Here is a 26,926-nt window from a genome sequence, read left to right as displayed (position 1 = left end):
CAAAAGCAGACATCCAACCCACATACATTGACATGCTCCATATAGATAGGTGGAGTATCGTGAACATTTAAAAAAATCAGATTCAGAGAGCAATCTGAAATAGATCTATTCATAATCCTACTCCAGTCGATTAAATATGGCTAATGCCCAGGAAAGTGTTCTTCGGATTGCAGAGTTAGTATAGAAAACATTTGTTTACAATGTCAGAGATGAGTATTTATTGTTAGAATGTAGAAAACTTGCATTTTGTCACAAGGGCCCTTTCCGCACGGGCGCGAGCGGGGGTGCATCAGCATAAACAATGCCGACGCACACACACGCCCCAGGACTGTTCGCACAGACGGTCCTGGTAGGGGTGCAGGCAGCGGCGCAGCCTTTGCACAGGCTGCGCCATCCCTGAATGCCATACCTTGTCTCCTGGCTTCTGGCACGTCGCAGAGGCCAGGGGGGACACACACACACCCGCAGGCTGGAGCGGCGGCTCTGGAGTCGCTGGAAGCCAGGAGACAAGGTCTGGCATTCAGGGATGGTGGGGAGGAAATGGTGCCTTCCAGCCACTGTCGTTCAGGGATAGAGGTTTGGAAGCAGCATCTTTGCGCCACTTTGAGGTGGCAAGGTTGCTGCTGTGATGCAGCAGCGACAGCCATGTGAACCCCTCCCAAGGGACAGCGTTTTTGCTGTCCCTGGGGGGCTCTATTCCGCCTGTGCAGAAAGAGCCCTAGTTTGAAATGAACATCACAGAGCATCACCACCAATTTTTTTTTGCTGAAAATGTTTTAGAAGACAAAACAGAAGCAAGTAGATTAGTTGGATCCAACCAAACTTTTCTCCAGTGACAAAGGAAAGGAAGGTTCCTTTGACCATGGAAAAGGCTATGCTGGGAGTGGGGGGGACCTTATAGAAAAACTCATGTGGGACAGAGAATACAATAAGAAGGAAAATTGGATGGGAGTGTGTTAAAGGGTTGACTTCATCCAGCCCACTAAACAATTGTTGATTTTTAAAAAGTGCATATGAATCACTAGCATTAGCAGCATGAATGTTTTATACACTGATGTTCTTTAACATTTTAATGTTACAATAAGATAATTTTCAAAAATGCAGAATCTGGGGGGAGATGTAATAAACCCAAAGAAAACAGATATAATTCCTTATATGAAGACAATCAATGTTTTAAATTTAAATATACATATTAAAAATAAATTCATAAATGCAGCATTGTGTACAGAAATCAATATAAACCACAAGGGACAGATTTGGGGGTAAAACAAGTATGTCTGCAGTGAAGGACTGTGGGAAAACAGTGTAGTTCCACTCAAGACCAATGTTGCTGTCACTGAACAGCAGCAGCACCCGGAAAATTCCATTGCTTTCCCCAGGTAGGGAAGGTCAGAACCAAAAAAAAGAGTCATTCTGGAATAATCACTCTTTATAATCACCTTCTCCCTGGGCACTGAGCATCTGGTAACACAGGTAAGATGCAGGTCTTCTCTTAGCAGCTTCAGGGACTGTGTATTGTGCATTCATCCTCATTCTCCTCCACATGTTCCTTGCGTGCTATAAATTGCAAAGTTTCCATTGCTCACTGGAATCCCCTGTGAAATTCTATCTTTACCTCCTCTGGAGTTTATAAACAGCATTCTCTATCAGCCCAGAGGACTTGATCCACGGAGTAAGATGAATGTTAGACTAATGTCCTGGGTTCATTGAATGTGTTAGTTCTTTTTCTGTATCTCCTATTATTCCCAAGCAAGTTTTCCAGTACAGGGAAGGAAGAAAGTTACTCCAATAAAACCGGTCCACTCTTTCCAAAATACCAAAAAATATCAGAGAACAACTCAGCTGATGTTCAGCTGCTCCATGATGGATACTAGAGTCTCAAATTTGATCCAGATAATACATATAACCCATGGAAATATGGAAGCTTGTACCTGATTTGAATTTTACAAACAGGACTGCAACCATTTTCCACTTCTATCACCCTGGTGAGGACTGGATAGGTCACTGATAACACAAATTTCCAATTATATACTGTAGCTGTGCACATTATCTCCTCTCCATTCAAGCAACTGGAATCCCCATTCCTGCTCAGCTTTCACAGCACATACAATATCCCATTTCAAGTTTGTGTGTGTGTGTGTGTGTGTGTATGAATACACTATACTGTGAATATGAATATACACACACACACACACACACACACACACACACACACACACACACACACACTCTTAAGATTTAAGAGAGGGTACTTTTGACAATCATAAATTAGAGTAACAATTTGGGACCTTGCTTAAAGGCTGTAGATTTCCTTCCTCTGATATTTACTAGTATTATTAATGACAACAAACTGTGCTTACATTGCACTCTGTTGCCTGCAAGCACTTTGCAGCCATTAATTAGTTCATCTTGATTCTCTAGTGACCATCTGGATCACCATCAAATTAAGACACGACTGGAAAACAGCTTTAAAATATGCAAACAAAAAGGATTTATTCTGTAAAGGATGTGCAAAAGAAAAAAGGAATTCAATCAGAGTTAGTTCACACAATGCCTTTCTACCCAGTGAGCTTCTTTTCATTTTCAGAACTTCTTCTACCCTTTCCATAGCTGTGGTGACTTTCCAACACCAAAGGCAAAAAAGTAAGATACAGAAGTTGACATGTTTTAGTCAACTAAGCTAGTCCTGCTTAGTTGACTACCTCCAGGTTTTGGGAGCCACTATCAAGATGCTATTCAGTGAGCCCCACTCCCCAAGATGCAGCCAGAACCTAAAGAGAATGGGGGCAGGACTGGCAATGAAACAGAAGAAGCTGTTTTTTTTCAGATCATCTTCCCAAGCAAACCAGTAGCTACTGTTGCAGCAGCAAGCATGGCTCATTCACCCGATCATGTTCTAGAGCTGGCAGTTGCTATTCCTGCCACCCACCACTGCTTGCTCAATCTGGTAAATGAACAGTGGACAGAGGCACCATCCTCTGCTCCCTGCCCTCTGACTACCTGAAAAAGGGGAGGCCAACAGACCAGGCCCAGACTAAATTTTCCACTAAAAGAACTGGCGGTGTCATTTCTGCCAATATCCTCTTCTTGCTGTAGACCTTCAATTTGTTCCTCACAACATTATTGATGTTCCATGGTTCCCCAAGAGCAGCATTTCATGCAGTTTAATGGGCAGCTGGCAGGGAGAGAAAAGTTGTGTTCCACTGATGGAAGTGTCTTAGTCTAGATGCAACCCATCACTTTTTACCTGTGATGGCAGCATGCTCTCCTAAGGAAGAAGGAACCCCAGTCTTATCTTGGGGTCAAACACCACCACGGCCACCACCCAAAGAAAGGGACAGAACAGGTTCTCACTGAAATTGCTGAGCAGTGGCAGGCTCTCCCAAGACCATTGATCTTTAGTAGCTGCCCCCAAAAACCTACATTTGGTATAGATCCCATCAGCAAGGACCCAGGACTCTATTTCTCATTTGCAACCACTTAATACTAGGGAGTTGTGTCCATGGTAGAATGATGTTTTAATGTTTAAGGAAATTCTCTAGGTATTTTTAAATTATATTTATGGTGTGGTTCCAAAAAAAATATATCTGTAAGCTGCCTTGAGATCCTCTGCAAGAACCGCAGAGCATAAGATAACTCAGACAAATAAGTAGATTCCGACAATGGCTTCCCCATCTGTTTTCTTTAATCTATGACATTTAACAAAACACCACAGATGAAGGTTAGAGGCAATAAAAGTGGTGGTGTGAATCATCTTTGATGCACAAAAAGCAGCCTGTAAAGCATGTTAGTCACATTGGCCTGAAAGTCTCACAGTGCAATCCTAAACAGAGCTACACCTTTCTAGGACCATTAACTTTAATAGACTTTTAAAGAGTGTAACTCTGCTCAGGATTGCATTGTATGTTTCCTCAGCTATAGAAGGCCAGTATCAAGTGAATGAAAAGAGGGGTGTTACATGGAGCCTATCTCTACCTCCTTCCATTTACTGTGCAACCCAAGGCTACTACAAATTTCCTTAAGTGCAGTTTTTCAGCTGGAGAATTAAATCTGAGCCATTCAAACTGCACATAGTCCACACGGGCCTGCTCTCAACCTAGAAAAGCAGGGCAAGGATCAGACAAACACTTTGGCTGTTTACCACTGATGAATTCAAATAACAAGCAATTTATATTCATTCATCAAGGAAGATGCAAGTAGAGGCAAATATTATGGCCGTGTTCATTTGTTTTTTGATTACAAAATATATGCAAATTAAGGGCAGCCATCAGGCTCCTGGAACAGTGCCAGAATGGTTATTAGTGTCATAAAATGGAAGGGAGGTGGCAACAGGGCACCACATGCCTGCAAGCGAGGGCCAGGCAGCTGCCACCAAACCCATCTGGAACAGGGAGCCTTGGTCATGCCAAAGGGTCAGGTGGAAGATAAGCCCTGCAGTAACCTGACTCTTTTTAAAAGGGAGCTGAGAAATCTGTTCACTCTGTGGTTAAAAGTATAATAATCACAGAGTGACAAGCTCTTCTGTCATTGCAGAAGGCAGCATCCCCAGGAAATCTTGCTCTGTAATCAAGGAAAGAGGTGCAATCAGGACCCTATTCAAGCTGCATTTTGTTTTTATTGAAATTGTTGGACACTCTGAGGGCTGCATGAACACTCAGAGATGTCACTTTGTCTACATGGTGGCAGCATCGTCTACATGGATTTGCTATACCAGAGAAGTCTGCTAGAAGTTCTTCAGAGAATTTCAATTCAGCTTCACCTGAAGCATCAGGAATGGAGACTTTACACTGCAAGATTTGGAAATCCCTCTTCTGCAAACTGATCTGGCAAGTGATGCAAGAGATATTCCATGAACACAGTTTCTGGGGGTAGCTGTGTGGGTCTACAGTAGGACCGCTAGAATAGGGATCTGATTAAGAGAATTTTGACTCTCAAAAGTTTGCTTCCCAAAAATCTTGTTGGTCTCTAAGGTGCTACTGGACTCAATTCTAGGAGAGCTGTTTCCTGTCCTATGATTTAAATTACAAGCAATCGGCTGTCCAGGTTACATGTGAGATAGCCTTTCAGAACATGCCAACTCTACGGTTTATGCCTGTGAAAAAAAGGTATGCAGAAGACCAATTTGCAAGGACTGGCATGGTGAAGACATCTGTCAAGACCCGTGGCCTAAACAATATCTACAGAGGCTTATTACTGTGTGATAATTTACACAAGGAAACCTAAACCAATATTCCCTCTACAAAGGGCTCACAAAGGGTTCTACTTGCTTTCAATAGAAGGTACTGAGACCAGAATGGAGTAACAGGCCAGTGTTTCTATCCTGGAGAGCCAGTTCATACATAGCAAAGCAAAAAAAAACCCTGAAGGATTTTTGTAGCCTTTTTGGAAAATTATAAGATAGTGGGTCATTGTGACAGTATTGTGAAGTCATTCAACAACAGCCATGTGCATACTGTTCAATGTTAATTTGTTGTTGTGAACGCTTTGTAGAGGGACTATTTGGTTTGTGTTTCTTTCTGTAAATTATTACATAACAATAAGCCTGTGTAGATATTGTTTATGTTACGCAATATAAAAGCTTATTTAATATTACTTAAGTGTATATTGCAGATTGAATATTAGAGACATTAGTATATTAATACATTAGTCATACAGGTAACTGTTTGAACTTGTTTGGATTATTAACCTTTGAGCAACCTACCCCACTTTCATTATGGAAGACCGATGGCTTGACAGATAGCCCACCACCAACCAGAGATGCTTGTCCCTTCTGCACACAGACAATAATGGAATGGAACTTTATGGAATGGAATCCTCTATGTTTGGAAAGGCACCTAAAGGGGAAGGTGTGTATCCCTTTTGGGATAGAGCGGGATAAAAATATGAATGAATGAACAAATGAACGAACAAACGAACGAATTCTATGCTGCTTTTACTCTTGCTCACATCCAGGAAGCTTAAAGGAACATGGAAGAGTCATGTTCTGTTCTCAGGAACATGTGTGCTTTTATGATAAGACAGCATGCTTAGAAGAGAGGAGGAACGGAGGGCATACCCAGAGCCACCTCAAAACCTGGAACTTTCCTGATTATTCTTGATCTTATAAAGCTGAAAGTAATGCTGATGAGCATGCTGTTTCTGTCTTTGTTTTATGTGAAGTATTTACAAAGACATAATTTCAATGTATAGTTTGTAATCTGTGCAATTCAAACCCCAATGGGGATCTGAGTTATTTTTATGGCCAGAGCAATCCCAGAAAACTGAGAAGATTTATTGGCTAGTAGATGGGAAGAACCAAAAGGATTTTTTTACAACTTTTGTTTTTATTGAAATTGTTGCACACAATAAACAAAACTACTGAAGCTATATTATAATTCCCACTTCACTTGTTTCTTCTAAGTGAACTCCTGATGCTGCTCTATGAGAATACATACCCATGGTAAAAATGTAGTCAGCAAGCAGAAGTCACTTCTTACACAAAAATCTTCTCTGACTCTAAAACAGCTAGATTCAGAGGAAATATCTACACCACAAACTACTTTAGTACTCACTCCTCCTACTCAGGAAACCATGGAACCTGCTGTTAAGAGAGTCTTATCGCCATTACCAGAAAACAATTCGCAGAATTTGTCTGGAGAAATTTACAAATGTTATTGGCATGAAAAGGACACATGTTTGTGGTACAGATGTGCCACAGCAGAGTAAATCTAATTGGTCTATTCTCTCCCTCTTTCTCCCCTTCCCTTCAGATGGCAATTTGGGCAAAGAGAAGGTAGCAATGCACCAGAAGTGGCAAAAAAGTAGAAGGATGGCATCTTGATGAGAGACCCCAAAAATCTGGAGTGTGTATTCAACTGGTCACTATGCTTTACAATTTATAACATTTTGGGTCTGTATTGTCGAAGGCTTTCACGGCCGGAATCACTGGGGTGCTGTGTGGTTTCTGGGCTGTATGGCCGTGTTCTGAAGATGCCAGCCACAGATGCAGGCGAAACGTCGGAAGAGAATGCTGCTAGAACACGGCCATACAGCCCGGAAACCACACAGCACCCCATTTTGGGTCTGGCTTTCCCCAACCTGACTTGGATGCCAGCTGTCAAATGTCAGGAGTGGGGGAACTTGTTTACCAAGTGCCTGGGCTGCCAATTCAAATTAGAGTCATGGTGCAGGGAGAGAAGGGGCCTTTCTGCTCTCCTGCTTTCCCAGCCCAAAATGACCCAAGGACAATATGTGCCCTAGTTGCAATATGGCCTGATGGGCTATACACACAGCCCTCCCCTCTCCCAAGGGTAAATAGCAGCCCTATTTCAGATCAGGAAAACTGCATGGGGCAAGGCTGAATATCCTTATTTCCACACACACATATCATGGTCCCAACACCCAACTAGGCCTCAGGTTCTTATAAAACAAGTTCCCCCAAAGAAAGGGGGGTAGCTCAGTGGAAGACTGTCTGTTTTGTCAAAAGTTCCAAATTAAATCCCCAGCATCTCCAGTTTTGTTTTGTTTTTTAAACCCAGAACCAGGCAGTCAGTGATGTGAAAGACTTCTACCAAGGATCCTGGAATGCAGCTGCTAGTCAGAGTAAGCAATAATGACCTTTGGGCAGATGGTCTGATTCGGTATGAACCAGCTACATTCCTGACATCTGGCTGTTGACATCAAAATCAGATGGGAGAACCCTGAAACTTACCATACATGTTGCCAATTGTACTGTGCAGTTCAGCCTAACATAGTGCATAATCCTGAAAACTATATACACAGGTTGTGGTTGTTATTGTTTTCAAGTGGACACAGGTCTCTGAAAGTCAAAGTCTATAATGTTCTTTAGCCAGATTTCTGCAAATATCTCTTAGGACATTTGCACGTTGAGGTTCATTAACTGGAACTGCAGTTTGCATTAACGAATCTGAGATACTGTAAATGGAACTTCACTATCAGCAGGGTTTGCTAAGTATTTATTTATATATCTTTACCCTGTCCACAGAATAAATGAGCTTGTTGTGGTTTTGCCAGCTGCAGACACAGGTATCAATCAATAGCCAAGTAATGGCCTGAACCTTGTCGAAAAAAAACTCATTATTAAAAAGGTACACACTGCATTTAGCTATTAAAATTGGAGCTATTGATCAGGTCCCATCAGCCAACCAACCAAAATCAGAGACCAAGTGAGTACAAATCAGCTCAGAAATCAACAGGCTGGCAAATAACATAAAGCAGGTTAATGATTCAAATAACAAAATAAATAAATAAATAAACATGCTGATTTCTTGTTGAAAATGAAAGTCATCCTGAAATCAAGTCTACATTGACATTCCAAATTATTTGTTACAACAGCACAAAATGCAAGAAGAAAAGAGAACAAAAACATTTTGAGAAACAGGCTAAAATGATCCTGATCCAAATTAGAAGTGAGTGGAGTGATTCCTCCAAACAGTACCTTATTGGCACAACCAAATGAGAGAGCTGATGATTCATTCTTGCTCAACACTTCTTGGGGACATTTTATTTTGGAAGGGGGTGACACAACCCCTCCCTGGGTCTGTATGTTCTCACATGCGTGTTGCACATTTGCCTGCATTCAAAAGCATTTTTCTTCTTCATTGTCACCACCACAAGATATAAAACCCAGCTGCTCAAACAACCACTGCCTTGGGGTACCCTGTTAAGGCTCCCTCCGAGGAAGTACAAAGGGAAGAGCTGCTAACGGCTTTAGCTCCTCCCATGTATGCGTATCCTCAGTGTGGAAGAGAGGTCTTCATGGTGTGGGTAGGATTTCAGGCACTGTCTGCTTTCTTCAACAGGAAAGAAGATTCATTACTAAAGATTAAACTCGAGCACACACATGGAAATAGTTATCACAGTTATGGTTTGAGGAAATAAAATGAAAACACCAGTCTAGATAAGTTGTGTTTACAAGACCTCAGAGCAAACACATCCCAGCTTCTTGCTTCCCCCTTGACAGAGGAGGATGGGTACCACAGGTCACACCATCAGGGCAACATGTTTCAAGCAAGAACAAAGGAAGATTCCATCTTCTGCCTTTTTAGGTAAAAACCTTCCCCCCTCACACGCCATTCAGAGTTAGGCATCCTGCCCCTCATGGGAGTTACTCCAGGCTCTGTCAATGACATCCTTTGGCACTTACCCCATGGCTCTCTCGCCCATCAGGTTTTTATGATGAATGGGCCTCGTATCTTTGGCAGGTAAGCCAAATTAGCTGGTTTTCCCATGGAAATCAAGTTCCTATTTTTTCTGACTCTCCCTCTCTTGGGAAAATACACAGTTGCCATGGTTTCAGGGTCCCAATAATAACAGGTAGTGCCTCCCTTCTTTCCTACAGAGCTTGCAGGAAAGCCACCACAAGGACATAGCCCAACTCATAACAGGATTAAATATCACAAACTGAGGACTGAGCATTCACTGGAAATTAAGCAGAGGGAGAAGTCAGAAGAAAGGATCAGTTTTGTCCAAATAATTAAACAGTGGCTAAATGGCCCCAAGCAACATGGGCAGGTGCATAGCCAGAATCAGAGAATCATAAGTTGGATGGGGTCATACAGGCTATCTAGTCCAACCCATTGCTCAATGCAGGATCAGTCTGAAGTGCTAAGGACATACGTTCCTTCTTCTTCCATTGATAAGTTTCCAATTCACCAAGCTAATTAAAAAGGGCTCCTTGTGATGGACAACCCTCAACCGGAATTTTCTATTGTGAAGTTTCACAGCTTTTTTTTGGATCTGTGACCCTGGCCTTTTACAGGATCCTGCAAGATCCTTATGACTAGCAGACTGCTCTCCACTCTTATCTATCTACCTATCTACCTATCTACCTATCTACCTATCTACCTATCTACCTACCTACCTACCTACTTTGATCTCTAAACCACCCTCCCCCTAGGGGCTCAGGGCGGTGAACAACGATGATAAAACAATTTAAAAACATAACATAAAAACTGATTCTCAATAATAAAAATAAAAATCGGACACATACCTCGTCAGATGGCATCATCCCCCCCCCCCCCCACTACCTTTATGCCCACGGGAGGCCAGATGAAATGGCAGTGATGTATTTAACCAGGCTGGCCAAATGCCTGGTGGAACAGGTCCGTCTTTCAGGCCCTGCGGAAACTCTGCAGGTTCCGCAGGGCCCTGATCTCCCTTGGAAGCCTGTTCCACCAGGTAGGGGCCAGGGCTGTAAAAGCCCTGGCCCTTGTAGAGGCCAGCCTGATAGCTTTAGGGCCAGGGATCACCAGAAGGTCCTTCTCCAATGAACGGAGGGGCCTAGCGGGGCAATATGGGGAGAGGCAGTCTTGTAGGTATGCAGGTCCAAGTCCATGAATAGCTTTGAAGGTCAAGACCAACACTTTAAACATGACCCAGAACTTGATCGGCAGCCAGTGCAGCTGGTATAGGACTGGAATAAACTGGTCCTTGCTTGATGCTCCTGTAAGAAGCCTGGCTGCCGCGTTCTGTACAAGTTTCAATTTCCGGATCAAGGCTAAAGGCAAGCTCACGTAGAGCAAGTTACAGTAGTCTAACCTAGTCTTGATACCTCCATCTGGGGAAAGTGGACTTGAACATCAAACAGAATTAAAGGAACCAGGATACTACACTGGGTGCTTTCCTGTTCAAAAGTAGCATCACCTGTCTGCAGCACAGCACATGCATTCTTCACATGAAGTAACTGATCTAATGGGATGTCATGTTTTACCTGCTTCCCAGCACAAACAAATATGATAAATTCGTCATCTTAAAATCTAGCCAGAACAACTGGCAGAGCTATACAAGAGTCAATATGCTGTGAGCAGCAGAATTTCTACTGAGTGCTCAGGCTATACAAATCCTTTATTAATACCCAGGATTTCTCGACTGTGTCACTGTGGACTGACACTTACTCTTTCCATTCTTCCTTGACCATATAAAAAAGTCAAAACAGTGTTTGCTCTTGGCTGAAGACATTAGAATGATTCGCATAAACCTTCACCTCTGTTTTTATTTTGAGAGGGTAAGAGAGTGGTCATGGAGCCCACGTGGAGAACTTTGACTCTTAAATTTTGCCAAACCCATGGAATAAAGGGGAACTGCTAATAACCAAGCTATGAATTCATAGCACAAACTTGTCAAATGTGATAATACAAGAAGTATTCTGCTTGTTGCACTGAAGTTACATTTTTTGAAACACAACCAACGGAGAAAACAACACAGCCAACAAATGACACAAAATCCAAAGGAAAACAGAAGTGTAAATGATCTTTTACCTTCAGAACAGAATCTCCCAATGTATCCAGTGGCTGAGCAATCACACTGTGGCTCGCCATCCAGAAGGAAGCAATTTCCACCATTCTCACAGGGGTTCTCTGTACATAGCCCTTCCATGTCCAGGCGAACGCCTTGGTGGCCCAGGAGCTGGGGTTCTGAACTGCCATACTTTAGGTCCAAAATAAATCCTTTAAATGGTGGCTCACTCAGGACACTGTCAAGGGTCAAGGCTGCAGGACGGATGTCTGATGGAACACCTCCAACAAAGAGGTCACTGACAATATTCATGAATTGACGCTGAGGTCGGACCTCTCCAGGCTTGGCTTCGCCATCCACCACAAGAACTGTCCGGAGGTGGTTGCGACTGACCATCAGGAAGTGTAGGTTGCTATCATTAACTTGCTTATCTGTGACAACTGTGGTTTCAGCACAGTCCACACTGAATCGGAGCTGAATACGTCCATCCACCAGGGACAAACAGAGAAAGTCGCAGACGCCACCATCATCAAAGTAAAGGAGCAATCCAGCTGATACGTTAGTCTTCAGTTGAAAGCTGAGGTCGCTCCTGGTGCTAGCATCCCAGCGGAGGTAACGTGCCCACTGATTGGGGACACCCACAAACTCAAGCCCAAGACACAAGCTAAGAAAAGAGCCCAGCAACAAGCTCACCTTCAGGGTGAAAGAGGCAGAGTGGAGAGTAAAGCCCATGTTTGAAAGAAGCTGCTTTTCTTTTAAGAGACAAAAAAGGTTGAACACCCCTCACAGCAGAGGCTCTGGTGATAAGCACTATAACAGGTAAATTCCACAAGCGAAAATGGGAGATGAAGTGGCAAATTCTCCAGGCCAAGGAAAGATCTCAGCTATCCGGTAGGATCCAGAGGCCTTTATCCTAAGACGAGAAGGAGTAGGGTAAGGATTTTTCAGGACCGGTTTTTGGCCTTGGGTTACTGACAGCTACTGTCTTTAGTGGAGAATGGAGCTAACCAGTCTCCAAACAACAATTCCCTTAGAAGCAATGGCGACAGCAGCAAAGCAGGAGTAACCATGAACTCATCGAGCACGTAACTTCTTGGACAGAAAAGAAGAGGTCAATCTTCATTGTGTAAGGAGGTTGATCCAGTTCCTTATTCTCCCACTTCTTGGCAAATCAATCCCTGAAGAAACACCAGAAGAACATAGTTAAAAAGATTAATTCTGCTTAACAAATCCTATTGTTGCGATGTTAGAGCTTGTCAAATTAGAAATGAATACACACTGATCAGAACATATCCAGCTGTTCATATCTGGCCAGTGGTGATATTGGAAAGTGCTGTCAAGTAACAGCCAATGTATGGCAACCCCAGAGTTTTCAAAGCAAGAGACATCCACTTGGTTTTCATTGCCTGCCTCTGAATAGCAACCCAAGGTTTCCTTGGTGGTCTCCCATCCAAGCACAAACTAGGGCCAACCCTGCTCAGCTTCTGAGATCTGATGAACTTAAGATAGCCTAGCTCATCAGACCAATAGCTTCATGGAACATTTCATCCCCTACGGGGATTGGCCAGTATATAAAATTAAACAATAAATAAATAAATAAATAAAACAGTGTGATACACCTATTAGCCAAGCCACACTAGCATCCATCATCCCCCAACACTTAACACTATCCATTTGCACTTAGAAAGCTTACAGAAAAGTCAAGCATTTCTTATGCACACTATCTGCCTCAAAGAATACCTGAACCAGGCTCCAGATTGCTCAGTAAAACACATTCGCTGTCTGTCCCATCAAATATACAACTTAAATGCCAGCTCCAAACATCTAACTTGATACAGGCTGCAGGTAAACCATAGCAGAGACAATAATGTGAAAACATTTTTTTACTTTTGCTGACTTTGGAGGCTTTGAAAAGTGAAAGAGGATACTGGATGGTAGGGCTACCCCAAGCTATCCAATAATGTTCTTCCCTTCAGATCTGCATGTGTATCCACTGCATATTTGAGGAGCATGAACTCAGTGTATACAAACACAGGATGTAATTTGTTTTCCCCTTTTATTGTACAGATGAGTACATTAGGATCTCTACTCTAATGGCCACCAACCACCAAAGCTGAGAAGGAATCATCTTTTACATATTAAAGATCCAACCCACCCATACAGAGTAGTGAAAGACTTGTGAATAGATCTTTAGAATAAACTATTTATTTCCAGCTGGTGTTTGCACAAGCAATGTATGCAGTTCTACACTGAAAAGAATAGAAAAAAAGATGCCTAACTTTTCATAGGATCTGATTGAAAATGTTCTAGGTAGAATGCACACAGGAAGAGGAAATCAGTCTCTGTGGACCTATATCTGACTGACCCGTATTCAGAACTTTTTAATGTCCAGTTGGGAACAGTAATTATTCTTTATCACTACCCCTTGAGAGCTTATTAATATTATAATTTCTTCTATGCTCCTGTTCTTCATGTTTTCTATTGGTTTGTTTTACCCCAGTTATCTCTTAGTGCCTTCCATATATGCTACTTCCTCTCTGGATTGTGGCCAGTTCTTTAGGTTAGGAAAGGTTTCTGGCTTGTGGTTCAACTAGCCTATTTGGCATTCTGTTTTATATCACACAAACTCCCAAGGAGATTGAAATATTGGCATGAAAGCCAGTATGCACATTCAGGATAATTTTTCAAGTACAAATCTCACCTGAACACTACTCAGAAATAGGTCGTTTACTGGTAGATTGTGGATGTGAGTAAATTGGTGGATGTGAGTGAAATTAGTGTACTTTTAAAATCTTCATCATGAAAGAGTAGTAGGGTTGTAGTTGGACTGAGGGCCATTATGAGTTTTAATTTTATTTATTTAGGGAATTTACATCCTGTTTTTCAGTTTAAGGAATACCCAAGATGGTTGGCAATGGTGACAAATGGCAATATAAAACATAAAGCCATCAGAAAGAATAATGCATAAATCAGATTTTTTTTAAAAAAATCACACAAATCAGAATGAAAAGTTCTGGCAGTATTTTCTTACAATCTGGAATTTGTTCAAAACAGATCTCCAAACCCTCCTCTCACGGCAGTCCATACAACCACTGATTCACTTCATGCTAGTTTCACTCATGTCAAGATGGATACTGGAGTTCTCTTAGCATTACAACTGAGCTACAGACTACAGAGTTCAGTCCCGCTGCAGGAAATGGAAGCTTTAGATGGTAGACTGTAAGGCATTGTATCCACACATTATATGCCCTCCAGGCAGCACCTCCAAATCTCCAGGAATCTCTTAAACTTAGAACTGGCAGCCCTATTTCAAAACCTTCTAACAGTATAGCTACATCCTTCTAAGCCTGTTTCTCAGGACTGCACTGCTAAATAACCATCTTCAACTATGAAGAGATGTGTCAAGTATAACTCCAGCAGGAAGGAGTACCACAACATGCATGAGGTGACTGAAAAGGCAGCCTTGTAGGCAGAGGTGACGTGCCAACAGGGTGGGGAGGGGTGCGATGTCCCAGGCGGAGCCGCGGAGGAGGCATGGCCAGGCTACAGAGGGGGCGTGGCGGGGACATGGCATGATGTGGCTGCTGTGGTGGAGTGCATGTGCTCCCTTGGTGGAGTTTCCCCTCACTCTGCTTCTGCTTGTAGGCCAGCCAGCCTGATACCGCTTCAAACAGTACCAAGTCAGAGGCATCTGACCTGTGTCATATGTAACACAATCACATATGAATTGTGGGTTTTCCTCAATTCCTAGGCATGAAGTGTTTGATCAAGATCAGGACCACAGTGCATAGGGAGAATAAACGTCAACCTTTACCCCTGGGCATTTTTCCAGCCTGAAACAGTCTGAGGGACTCATGTGTAACACAGGGAACACATTAATGTCCATGTCTCCTGAGACTATTCCAGGTTTGGGAAAAAGCATTTTCACACTTTACAGAACGTGCAGGTTGGGTCTGCATCCTCACCCTATGGCAGACATAACATAAACAACATGTGAATTGTGGGTTCTCCTCAGCTTCTGCATGTGCAATGCCCAATCAGGATCAGAACCATGGTGCATGTGGAAAAGTTTTAACCTCTCCTGGCTGGCTTTTTTTAGAGCCTGAAACTGTTCAGGGGGTGCTATTTGGAGAAACTCACATGATCCTCAGGATGCAGATGAACTTCCCAAACAGTCCCAATAACACATACACAGACTGTGGACTGTTTTCTTATCAGGCACTGCACAAGCAGGAACGGACAACAACCAACAATCAAATGTGGTAATGTTATACCTGATAAAGTATGGGGACACAAACCAAACCTTTGTATTCAGTCTCCCTGCATACCAGTTGCTGGGAATGGCTGTTTAAAAATAATGAACAGCCTATTTGGGCTCAGAAAGCAACCACAGGGGAAGGCAGGATTCCTAGCCATTGTGCCACATTGAAACAGTGTAGGGGAGAATAATTTCCGCATTTCCTGCACACACACAGAGCAACAAAAATGGGAATAATTCCCTCCTGCATGGCAAAATGGTTGGGAGGCGGCAGAAGCTCTTTCTCCCCATGGAAGAATTCAGGGTGCAAACTGGCTGTACTTCATTTTTGAATATCCATTCCCTGCAGCTTCTCTTTGGCTGTGGGGAACCTGGGGTGCATCAACAGAACCTGTGCTAAACTCTTTAAAACACTGAATATCTAGTTTGGTCCTAATTTGAGCTCATATGGATGGAGATGGTTCCTCAAAGGCATCTGTTGAAACAAACATACAGTACATTGTGCAAGGGGTAACAATTATTTTAGGAGGCAACAAACTTTCATGCTAAAAATATAAACAGTATCAGGGCAGGATGTGGGATAAGAGTGTCAGCTTTATATTTCAAACCAGCCACTGCTGGAAACAAGGGTCAGATCCAGAAAGTCCAGGAGACAGGGCAGAAACTGGATTTGGGGGGGGGGGGGACAGAGCTAGGATGAAACCTGGTGAGTATGGAGTGGAACTAGGGCAAGATCTGGCACCCAAAGCTGCACTTCATTTGTGGAGCCTGCCCATATCTAGCTTTCCAGATCTTAGTACTGGTTACTTGGAAGAAACATTTTATATTGTCTCCTTGGCACAAGATAAAGCTCAGATTAAACAAGCTCCTCATTATATTTCAACACAAATCACACTAAAAATAGGTCTTTTATGCTTCTGCTAATAATATTTCCAAAATCTTAGCAGTGTCTTGTCACTCTTTTGCCTGTCATCCTCAGCAGTCCAGAGATGACAAGTTCTTTCTCTGCCCCTGGAGCTGGTCTGGATTTCTGTGAGACAAGAAATATTACTGTGGATGATAAGTAGCACAAACAGAAGACATAAATCTCTCTGGTTGCCACATGGTAAACCAAGTCAGATGTAAAACTGAACAAAATAATTACAATCAGAGACAAGAGCACCTGAAAGCAAAAGAGATACAAGAATCCAAATGCCCAGCATAAACCATTTCCTGCAGCAGCCTACCTGGAGCTTGTTAGCTAAAATGCTATAAACACAAATGCAATCAACTCAAAACCAGAGGGAAGATTATTCTTTTTAATTGTTAACAGCTTGGTTCTGAAGGATGGAAGGGGAAAAGCTGGAGGCACTGAGAAACCTTTATTCCCACTCGGGCCTTGCTAAGTTACTGTGGAACATCCTCTCTGTTTACCTTTCTCCTCCTGGCTCCCTGGTGGTCACACTTAACACAGCCTGTGATTTTACGTAGAATAAGGAAAGATGAAGATACAGGGAAAGTGCATGGGGAGACATGGGGCAGGGCTGGAATTATTGATGAGATGGGAATAGAAATATAATAAACTGTAAATTAGCCATCAAGATGCTCCAAGCAACTCTAAATGCTTCAGAATCTGCAGTGATGCCTCTTAAACCATTATTCAAAGACCTCCCTTAGTCAAGAAAATAACAGGTTAGCCCAAATGAGAATGACGCAAGAATGGCTTGCCTCAAAGCATTGTTTGCGTGCTGCCCAAAGAAAATCTAAAAGAACATGTTTTGTGGCATAATTCAAGGTTCTTGAAGGGGGGGGAGTCCTATAAAAGCAAAATACATCTGTTCCATTGTCTCCCGCCAACTAATAATGAAAAGATGAACATACACAGCCTCCTGTTTTAAATGTGAATGAGATGGCACTTTTCAGTGAAGAAAAAATACAGGATGTTGTGAGCATACAAGAAGATCTCATACTTGCAATACAACTGGCCATCCTTTCCTTTGGGATACCAATCTCACCACAAGAAGCAATACCATCGCTGAAATCCTCCGTATAGAAGTTTTTTGAGTAAGTTTAAAAGTGGTAAGCAATATACCAAAGCTAACATTAAAGGTCTCCATTACTAGCTTTTGGCTCTCTTAGTCAAGATGAATATCACCACTGATAGAAGAGGTGATGATGACAGCTTCGCCTTTAAGAAGAAAACAGCTGGGATAATCCCATGCAATGCATCAACAGTCCTGGAAAGTCACGTTATATAAATACATAAAATTCCCCACTAGAACTGACACAGTATGGGCCACAATGCAGCCAGCATCCATTCATCAGGTTCTACTATCCCCAGATCTTATGTGGGTGGAGATTGCTGGTGCTGCCAATTTTCTGGGGAACTCTCTGCTCAGAAGTGTTATACGGAGCCAGCTTTCTGATAAAAAGATGCATTTTTCCCCATGTAAGCAAAGATGGCCGCTTGCTATGACTCATTGCTGTCATCTCTGACAGTTGTTAATGGAGCTGAATTCTCTTCAGCCTTAGTAACCTAAAAATCCAATGGATTGTTAAACTGTGCTGGTTTGCATAATATTATTTAATGATACACAACTTGAAGTTCAAGTGTGTACTAGCAGGAAAGAAAAAAGAGACTACCCGTGGACATGGGACATGGGAGGTTCTGCAGATAAATAACAAGTTGGACACTTTTTAAAAAGAAACACACATCACTGGGGAAAAACAGTTTGACAAGGATTCTCATTCTCCTCCAGGAACCACAAAATGCTGAGGACTGTTGAGCATTAGTTGAAGGAGGGAAGGAAACCAGAGAGGAAAAAAGAAATTGACCTGATGGAGCACTTTTCAGAATTTGTAGTAACCTGAAAGGAAGTGATAGAAATCAGTAATCCCTACCACCATTCAGAATGAGACAAACTTTTAAGGACTCTGACTACTTTAAAGCTAAAAGTCTCAGCAGGCAGTTTAAGGCCCTACGCGGCCTGGGACCCTCGTATCTTCAGGACCGCATCACCCCATATGTCCCTACGCGGCCTCTACGGTCAGTAGAGGCCAATTTATTAGTGGTCCCTGGCCCCTCAATTATGCGGCTGGCCTCCACACGGGCCAGGGCCTTTACGGCTCTGGCCCCGGCCTGGTGGAACACTCTGCCTCCGGCTGTCCGGGCCCTGCGGGACCTTGGCGAGTTCCGCAGGGCCTGTAAAACGGAGCTGTTCCACTGGGCCTTTGGAGGGACCAGCCGCTGAATGGTGCCCCCCTCCAACTGGCCTTCCATCTAGGCCACTACTCAATACGTCTCGCAGCCTTCTCCCCCCTTTTTCCTTCCTGGGGAGAATTTTTAAAAGTAGGGTTGGCCGGACGCCTCCCATTATTATTATTATCATTGTCACTGTTATCGCTGTTTTAAAGATTTTAGTAATTTTTCTTATTTATATTATGTTGTACACCGCCCAGAGCCCTTCGGGGATGGGGCGGTATAAAAGTTCAAACAAATAAAAAAATAAAAAAAATAATAGGAACTAAAGGAAAATTACTTCTTCTAAACTTAGTTAATTGCACCCCTAACCCACCCAATGGCTCTTTAAGCTGCAAAGTGGACTCAGGTCCTAACAGTTTACAGTATCCTCGATTGGGGGCTGGATACTAACCATCAGTGGCTTTTGTGGACTGAGATCTTCCTACTTACCCTTCCTACTGCAGCCCATCAAGGCCCCTGAAATTTAATTCTTTAGACAGTAGGCCTTCAGAAACAGCATATGGGGCAAAATATTGTTCACAGGCCTTAGACTGATACTGTCCAAATCATTACAAAGAGAGATGCTTCAGATACCAAATGATGGAAATCTGAGCATGGAAAAAAAGAAAATGAGTATGTTACATTGACCTCAATAAATCTACATATTAAGAAGATGGGGGAAATGGCACAATAAATATAGGCTGCTTACTAGCAAACACATTCATGAGGATAATGACATGTTAGACGCACAGTACTGTCAAGTGCATGTTGACATCTTTACGAACTCTAGCAGAAATTACCTGTTGGTTTTAAATTATTATTTGCACCTTCTAGAAAAAGCCACATTAGAATATCTGTCAGGGCAAAATACCATTAACTTAAAAGTTTTATTTTCAAGGAATGGTATACAGCATGTGCTAATGTCTGATACTGGTCTTCAATTTTCTAAACACTAATTTAAAATCTTTGACCATGACTATGGCTTTCCAACCTGTCCAATCCAGTCCAAATTAGCTACAGTCAATGTATTTGATAGAAACTGAAGTCTGGGTCATTTTAACTATCCAGCCCTTCTAAAGAAAGCCAGAGATTCAGGAGTATAAATATATATTGCAATTAAAGGAACTTGCCTCTAATAATGTTTTATAACAAACTTAGAACTCAGCTTCCTAATTTAGTATTTCTCAGAAACAGGAAAAAAAATTGAATATACATCAAAATTAAAAACAAAAACTGGACAAAAAGCCTGCCCAGTTTCCAACTGTTGGAACCTAAAGATAAAGTGTGCATGTATGCACACAGGGAACAGACAATACAGTTACTAAGCAGTCTGATACAGGTTCACATGAAAAAAAACTAATTATTCATCCTACTAATTCTCAAAAATTAAGATGATAGGAACAGGAGATCTAGATAAAGCACTGGAACAAAGTAAGGCTTTAGATCATACAGCGGAACATACTCGATCATCAATTGCTTCAACGTCAATTAATTCAGAGACTGAGACGCATAAATCAGACAGTGAAAAATGCCATAAAAAGTCAAAGAACAATGTTAACATGTGTACATATTTTTTATGCTTTTATGCAAATTATGGACATTTTGTTTGAGAAAAGAAGAGATGGGAAAATAAGATGTTACTTTTTAAAGAAAGATAATTTTTTTCACAGAACTGATTCCAGCCTGTCTAGGATAAGGTCAAACTTGTTTAAAGGGGACTGTTCTGATATACGTAAGAACAGATGTCCCATCAAGTTGCAACTGACTTTTTATTTATTTTATTTATTTCTTCGGGCGGTAAACAACATTATCTAAATATCAGACAGGAGCGGTCATACAAAATATAAATACATAGGCTCCATCCCATAAAATAACTTAAAACTCATAAAACAGCGAATGACAGTAATACATAAATGAGCAAGAGGCGTCCAACCCCAATTTAAAACCTACCCCCATGAGGGGAGAGATGGTGGGGCCCCTCAATATGACCCCTTGCTCAAGGGAGTCATTGATGATATTCAACAGATGGGGTCGTAATTCCGCCCGGCAAGCTTTTATAAGCCAGGAGGGGCACGGATCCAGAGGACAGGTAGTAGGTCTAACAGCAGCCAAGGCCCTGTCAACAGCGGCTTCGGAGAGCAGGGAGAACTGGGCCAAACTTGGGCCCAAAGACGGCAAGGGAGCCTCCAGTTCGCTAATTGTAGATAACGTAGCAGGAAGGTCCCGGCGAAGCGACGTGACTTTGTCTGCAAAAAAGCTCATAGCCTCACAGCTAACAGCCAATCGGTGATTTGTAGACCCTTCCGATAAGGAGGTGAAAGACCGAATTATGCGAAATAATTGTGCCGGGCGAGAGCTAGCAGACGCAAGAGAGGAGGAGAAGAAAGCCCTCTTCGCCTCCTTCGTTGCCATCTCATAGGCCTTCATAAACATCCTATAAGATGTTCGCGCAGCGCCGTAGCGAGATTTCCGCCACACTCGCTCTAGTCGTCTAAGCACCCGTTTCATCTGCCGCAGCTCCTCGGTATACGGGGGCGAAGAGGACGCCGGGGGGCAACAGTCTCGATGGCATCGGAGAGCCGGGAATTCCAGTCCTCCACCTGCTCATCGAGTGTGCCGGCGGGTTCAGGGTCCCGCAGAGCATTCAGGAAACCAATTGGATCCATAAGTCTCCGTGGGCGGGCATAAATCAGCCCCTCGCCCAGACGGGGTTGGCGCAGCAGGTCCATCCGAACCTTCAGGGCATAATGGTCAGACCATGGCACTCTATCTGTAGAGGATACAACCATATCAACCCCCAACCTGAAGACCAGATCCAGCGTGTGGCCGGCCTCATGAGTGGGGCCAGAACTTACCAAGGAGAGGCCCAGTGCCGCCATGGATGACACCAGGTCTGCGGCTGCTGTACATGAGGCGGCGTCAACATGGACATTGAAGTCCCCCAGAACAATAAGTCTGGGGAACCGCAATGCCCAGTCTGCCACCACCTCCAGCAGCCGCAGCAGGCCGTCCCCTGGTGCGCTAGGTGACCGGTACACCAGAAGGACCGCCATCCTCTCCACGGCCAACCACTCCAGGCCGACACATTCTATGCCGGTGATCTCTGGGACGGGGGCAGCCCTGAAGGGAATGGAATCACGGATGAACATTGCCACACCTCCCCCCCAGCCCTGTGTTCGTGGCCGGTGGAGACACGCGAAACCGGGTGGCGCGAGTTCGCCTAAGGTGACGGTTTCACCCACACGCACCCAGGTTTCGGTGATACAAGCCAGGTCCATCCGCTGGGCTTCGAGATAGTCTCGGAGCACAGCAGTTTTGTTATTGATGGACCTGGCATTGATCAACACCAGTGACAAAGCAGAGTAAGCCTGGACCCCGCCACCGTCGTCCCTTGGGATAGGTCGGAGGTCAGAAGGCGAACGAGCATAGCCATATCTTGTTCGTCTTCTATCATACGGCCACTGCCTACCGCTATATCTACCCCGCCCCATCAACACCGGGATCCCTTGCCCCAAAGTAGGTGCCCCCATTGCTCAGCCACCCTCCCCAAAACCTATAGCCTCACTACCCACTTCCACACAGTTTTAGCCTATTTATGATGTTTTAAAATTGTATTTATTATCTGCTGTACACCGCGCAGAGCCCCTCGGGGATGGGGCGGTCTAGAAGCCCAAAGTATAAATAAATAAATAAATAAATAACCCTACTACTAGGTACTGATTCTAATCTAGCTACCTTAACCTAATACCACATCACATACAGGCTGGAAGGCTACAAACAACAGCTGTGCCTAGCCAGTCCTATAATTAAACTAATCCCCACTAATCCTATCAATGATATAGTATACAATCATGAAACTAAATATCATAGAAAAAAACCAGCTATCAGCTAGATGGATCTCACTGATCAGCTGATATTTACTAGTGGGCCGAAAGAGAGTGGTGACTGGCAGACAGTAACTGCTGCCACTAGATCTATAGATCTGCAGTAATTGGCACAGGACAGTTCTTATATGGGCAGCAGGACAGTTCTTATATGGGCAGCAGGCACACGGCCCCCACCACCAAGGCCAGCCGTTAATCCACGGCCTGCCGAGGCAGCAGGAAGTCCAAAGGTGCCAGCAGTACAATCCCAGACAAGCGGGGCAACGCGCAGGGGCCCCCTGCCACTGGACACCCCGATTGGATCTTGCTCACGTCGCTCCGAGGCCAGAGTTTGTCCCCTGGAATATGGCTCACGCGGCTCTCTCACCACAAGCTCCCCAAATCCAGGCACAGTGGTACAACCAAGCACCCGGAGATTTCTAGTTCCTAATAGCCCACTCAATCCGAAGGACAGTCCTCGTCGCTCGCCCCGCAATCGGCCAGTCCCTTGGCTCACTTGCAGCACTCTCCGCAGCTGTTTGCGTGCTGCTGACGCGGCCGTAATTAACAAGGCCGTCTTGGGCTGCTGGTGGAACTCCTGTTGTAGCTGCCAGGCCCCACCCCCTGCAGGTGTTTCCAATGGGGTGGGTGGGGAAGGACTCTCACTCCTTCCCAGTGGCAGCAGGCGGCAGCTCACCAGGTGGACTACCGCTTGGCTGGCAGGCAGGCAGAACAACAGGAGGATCTGTCCCAGGCAGGGCTCAACAGGCTGGCTGCCTTGGGCTGCTGGTGGAACTCCTGTTGTAGCTGCCAGGCCCCACCCCATGCAGGTGTTTCCAATGGGGTGGGTGGGGAAGGACTCTCACTCCTTCCCAGTGGCAGCAGGCGGCAGCTCACCAGGTGGACCTCCGCTTGGCTGGCTGGCAGGCAGGCAGAACAACAGGAGGATCTGTCCCAGGCAGGGCTCAACAGGCTGGCTGCCTTGGGCTGCTGGTGGAACTCCTGTTGTAGCTGCCAGGCCCCACCCCCTGCAGGAGTTTCCAATGGGGTGGGTGGGGAAGGACTCTCACTCCTTCCCAGTGGCAGCTGGCGGCAGCTCACCAGGTGGACTTCTGCTTGGCTGGCAGGCAGGCAGAACAACAGGAGGATCTGTCCCAGGCAAGGCTGAACAGGCTGGCTGCCTTGAGCTGCTGGTGGAACTCCTGTTGTAGCTGCCAGGCCCCACCCCCTGCAGGTGTTCCCAATGGGGCGGGTAGGGAAGGACTCTCACTCCTTCCCAGTGGCAGCTGGCGGCAGCTCACCAGGTGGACTTCTGCTTGGCTGGCAGGCAGGCAGACCAACAGGAGGATCTGTCCCAGGCAGGGCTCAACAGGCTGGCTGCCTTGGGCTGCTGGTGGAACTCCTGTTGTAGCTGCCAGGCCCCACCCTCTGCAGGTGTTTCCAATGGGGTGGGTGGGGAAGGACTCTCACTCCTTCCCAATGGCAGCAGGCGGCAGCTCACCAGGTGGACTTCTGCTTGGCTGGCAGGCAGGCAGACCAACAGGAGGATCTGTCCCAGGCAGGGCTCAACAGGCTGGCTGCCTTGGGCTGCTGGTGGAACTCCTGTTGTAGCTGCCAGGCCCCACCCCCTGCAGGTGTTTCCAATGGGGTGGGTAGGGAAGGACTCTCACTCCTTCCCAGTGGCAGCTGGCGGCAGCTCACCAGGTGGACTTGGCTGGCAGGCAGGCAGACCCACAGGAGGTTCTGTCCCAGGCAGGGCTGAACAGGCTGGCTTATGGCTGCCTCAACAAGGGGCTTTCAAGGAAACTGGGAAGATGAGGTGGTTCGCCATTGCTTTCCTCTGCAGCATGGTGGACTCTAATCTGGAGAATCAGGTTTGATTCCCCACTCTTCCACATGAGCAGCCGATTATCCAAAGTGGGGGTGACCAATCCAATGGTAAATTGGATCGGTTACCCCCACCCCTTCCACTTAAAGCCTGATGGGTAACCTTGGGCTAGTCTTAGGTGTCTGTTGTAGAGAGGGAAAAGGAAGGTGATTGTAAGGCACACTGAGACTCCTTAAAGGTAGAGAAAAGCAGGGTATAAAACCCATTTTTTCCTCTGCAGTGTGTTCTTCAGTGGTCTTCAATTCAAGCATCAACCCTGCTTAGCTTCTAAGATTTGATGAAATTGGTCAATATCATGCCTCCTTCCCTCTCCCAGCTATGTTGTACTTTGAATAACACTAGCTTAATCTAAAAAATTATTCTACTTTAAACCAATCTAGGGAAGTAGAATGGAATTATTTTTTCTAGATATAGTGACTCTTTCCAACCATCAGATATAAAGCAAGTGCTAACTTGAAATAGACCTACTTTCCTCCTAACAGTTTATTTAGTGATGCAATACAAACTATCCCAATCTCATTCAAAGACCCTTGCATTCCTAATAATACTCTACATTTCCATCTGTCACATAATCTTAACAGAATGTGTAAACATAAGTGGATTACAGTCCTAATTTTCACTGACGTCCATATGGTTCCAGGTTGCCACAAAGAATTTCAGCCATGCTAGATTTATTTATTTATTTTGCTTACCGTAAACAAGGTCTTAGGTCACACTAATAAGCATGGTTCATACTGAATAACTGAACCAATAATTAGTCTAAGTCACATTTCATTCAGCAATTGTTCTGAGTAAACATATAGGGAGTCATATTGACAAGGTTTTTTTAAAAAATCAGAAAGCAAATTTTGGTGATCTGTATAGAATCCAACTGGATTAATCAGTCAAGTAAATAGTTACGCCATTTTAGTCACTAATAAATTTAAATTAATTACCTTTAATTTAAATTAACTTAATTTAAATTTAAATTAATTTAATACAAATACCAATTTTAAAGGAAACACTGACAGAAAGCTTAATTTTAAGACATATTCCCCTTTCTCTGGCAAACAAGAGTGGATGCGTCTTTCATGACAGTTCCTGATGCAAATCCATTAATACCTTATTTTTAAAATAAAGTATGTTTTTTCTTTACAGCTACTGCCCATATATCCATTTGCAAAATGATTTTATTATTTTACTTTATTAGATTTATATCCCATCCTTTCTCATTCAAAGATGGGTTCAGGGAAGCTAACAACATAAAACTGTACAAAAACATACAAAAATACACATCACTTCTTATACCAATTTAAAATCCGACCAATTAAAATATCTCCAGGGCCTCATTCATACAAACTATTACAAACTTCTTCAATGATTAACCCAAGGAGGGTACCTAGAACAACTATAAAAACCAAACCTAACCCATCTAAAGACCCATACTAGACAAGATAAGAAAACAACAATGCATAGGGAAGGATAAGGAGGTCAGCAACAATGTAACTGTTCCTGCCTCAACTATAGGCCAGGTAGAACAACTCCATCTTATGACTTTTAAATAAAGTGAAAGTCATATACTAATTAACTAACATTAAAAATGGTGGAAGTCATAACAGCATCCAACACCTGGTAAAGCTCAAAAACGTCTTTAGTTGTAGTTCACTGGAGTCTAGAATGTTTCCTTTACATAGAACTGAAATCAAGAATCTCCCAGACTGAGTACAAACACAGGCACAACTCAGTGGCCAAGATGATTCACTGGAATTTATGCAAGAATTACAATATAAGAACAGCTAAAAATTGGTGGGAACACTGTCCAGAGAAAGTCACGGAAAATGAGAAGGTCAAGATCCTGTGGGACATTCAATTCAAATGGACAAAGTGTTGAAACATAATACACAGACATCACAGTGATTGAGGACAAGAAAATGACCATCATCAACACAGAAGTACCTGGGTGCCAGCAGGGTCACTGAAAAAGAACATGAGAAGGTAACTAAATACCATCAAGCTTCAGCATCTATGGTACAAACCAGCTGCAGTCGTCCCAGTGGTAATCGGCACCTGGGCACCATCACAAAAACACTAGGATAGCACTTGAAACATCTTCAAATCGACAAAAGTAACATCTGTCAGATTCAACATGCAGCCCTACTAGAATCCTCACGTATACTACGCCAATACATTACAACTTCCTAGAGCTTTGGGTGAGGCTTGAATTGTAATGAAAGGCCAACAACCAGCTAAAGAACTGGCAGCTGTGAAATCAAATAATAATAATAAATAATAGTCACTCTTCTCTTCTTCTCCAGTCCTGAAAGGGAATACTAAAGCTTGTAGCTCATTAAAAAGCAGGCATTTTACTGCAATTCTCTTTGGGGTTTTAAAAAAATTTGCTTGTGGAACACTCTAGTCTGGATTGAGTGGGCTGATCTCTGAAGGTCTGATATATGCATGTTCCCTTCCAACCTTCTGGTTAT

The 26,926-nt window shown here is 43.8% G+C and overlaps 1 protein-coding gene across 14 annotated transcripts in view; it reads right to left on the bottom strand.

Moving 5' to 3' along the window:
• Positions 1-26,926, bottom strand: part of NRXN3 (neurexin 3) — a 1,536,364-nt gene that overhangs the window by 1,442,664 nt on the left and 66,774 nt on the right. For all 14 annotated transcript variants that reach the window (XR_007243535.1, XM_048485034.1, XM_048485036.1 and 11 more), the window contains exon 2: positions 11,259-12,413. Coding sequence is in view for 13 of the 14 variants with exons in the window: in XM_048485034.1 (XP_048340991.1) it covers positions 11,259-11,967 (709 nt within the window). In the remaining variant the exon portion in view is untranslated. The remainder of the gene's footprint in view (positions 1-11,258; positions 12,414-26,926) is intronic.

This window comes from Sphaerodactylus townsendi, linkage group LG02, assembly GCF_021028975.2.
Source record: "Sphaerodactylus townsendi isolate TG3544 linkage group LG02, MPM_Stown_v2.3, whole genome shotgun sequence".
Classification (NCBI taxonomy): domain Eukaryota; kingdom Metazoa; phylum Chordata; class Lepidosauria; order Squamata; family Sphaerodactylidae; genus Sphaerodactylus; species Sphaerodactylus townsendi.
Note: the sequence above shows the minus strand (reverse complement) of the source record. Positions and strands in the feature narration are given on the sequence as shown.